This window comes from Mycetomoellerius zeteki, unplaced genomic scaffold (assembly GCF_001594055.1).
Source record: "Mycetomoellerius zeteki isolate Tzet28-1 unplaced genomic scaffold, Tzet1.0 scaffold338, whole genome shotgun sequence".
NCBI lineage: Eukaryota > Metazoa > Arthropoda > Insecta > Hymenoptera > Formicidae > Mycetomoellerius > Mycetomoellerius zeteki.
In genome coordinates, this window is record NW_017257325.1 from 1 (window position 1) to 1,156 (window position 1,156).

General features: G+C 34.9%; 1 protein-coding gene across 1 annotated transcript in view; it reads right to left on the bottom strand.

Annotated features, from left to right (window-relative positions):
• Window positions 1-844: 844 nt before the first annotated feature.
• LOC108725319 (chymotrypsin-1-like) overlaps window positions 845-1,156 on the bottom strand; it is a gene marked incomplete at its 3' end in the record, with an annotated part of 20,095 nt that continues 19,783 nt past the window's right edge. The window contains exon 3 of the mRNA XM_018452259.1: window positions 845-1,126. Within this exon, the coding sequence (XP_018307761.1) occupies window positions 845-1,126 (282 nt within the window). The remainder of the gene's footprint in view (window positions 1,127-1,156) is intronic.

The following is a 1,156-nucleotide window of genomic DNA, read 5'->3' on the forward strand; positions in this document are numbered from 1 at the left end:
CGACAGGAACAAAAACATTAAAAACGCTAATAAGAGTGAAGACCGCTTATGTTACCTACAATACTTTAAACTAAGCGCCACTAACGGTCTGAACGTAAATACAGGCGGCTCCATCATCCCCTTAACGTGTTATTACATATATGATATATAGGGTGAATCAGAATCGTTGAACCAGCTTTTTACCCTATGAGAAAATTATCGACTGCACACCTAATTATCGACTTAGCGGTGTAGATCGGACGCATGGATATGCATCGTGCAAATTGCTGATCCGAGCGGCATTTCTAAGTACTATTTCGATAGTATCCAAAAATAAAGCACCCACAAAGCACACTTTATCCTGAGGATATCCCAAATGGTCCCATATTGACAAAGCGATCCCGCGGACATCCCATATGGGGATAAAGGATCAAGATAAAGTGTGCTGTGTGGGATCTTTATTTTTGAACACTATCAAAATAGTACTTAGAAATGCCGTGACTGAAGAAGAGTTAAGGAGATTTAATATTATTTGTATAACATAAAACAAAAACGTTAATGTAGACTTGTATAATTTTCTATTTCCAATTAAATATATTATAATATTCTGTTCTCTATTTTCTTCTTTTCTCCGATTTGCATTAAATACTTCTTTGGGCTCAGATCATTAATTCGTACAATGTATATCCACACGTCCTCGGTATATCTATACCGCCAAGTCGATAATTAGATGTGCAGTTGATAATTTTCTCATAGGGTAAAAATTAATCTGGTTCAACAACTTTGATTCACCCTGTATAAAGAGAAAGTAACTAGTTTTTCTAAAAGAGAACGTCTGATTCTTGGATATATGTAACTGAAAAACTTCCATATCGATGAGTTCAATATTACCAAAGTAGTTCCCCATCCTGATAATGTGCACGGCTTGCCCTCGAGTTCTTCATCGGATGTCATAAGATTTATCGGTTGCACTAGTTTGTTGTACATGATAGGATTTTTAAGGTGAACCAAAGCAATCTCATTAATGAGTAAATAGTCATCATAATTAGAGTTGACGCTTACATTTTCTACACTATAAACATCTCCTGGTATATCCAAAAAGTTTGTTCCAGCATGGACTTTTAGATTACCCACCAAATTTTCTAAACTAAGAATAAAAAAAGCATATATATATATA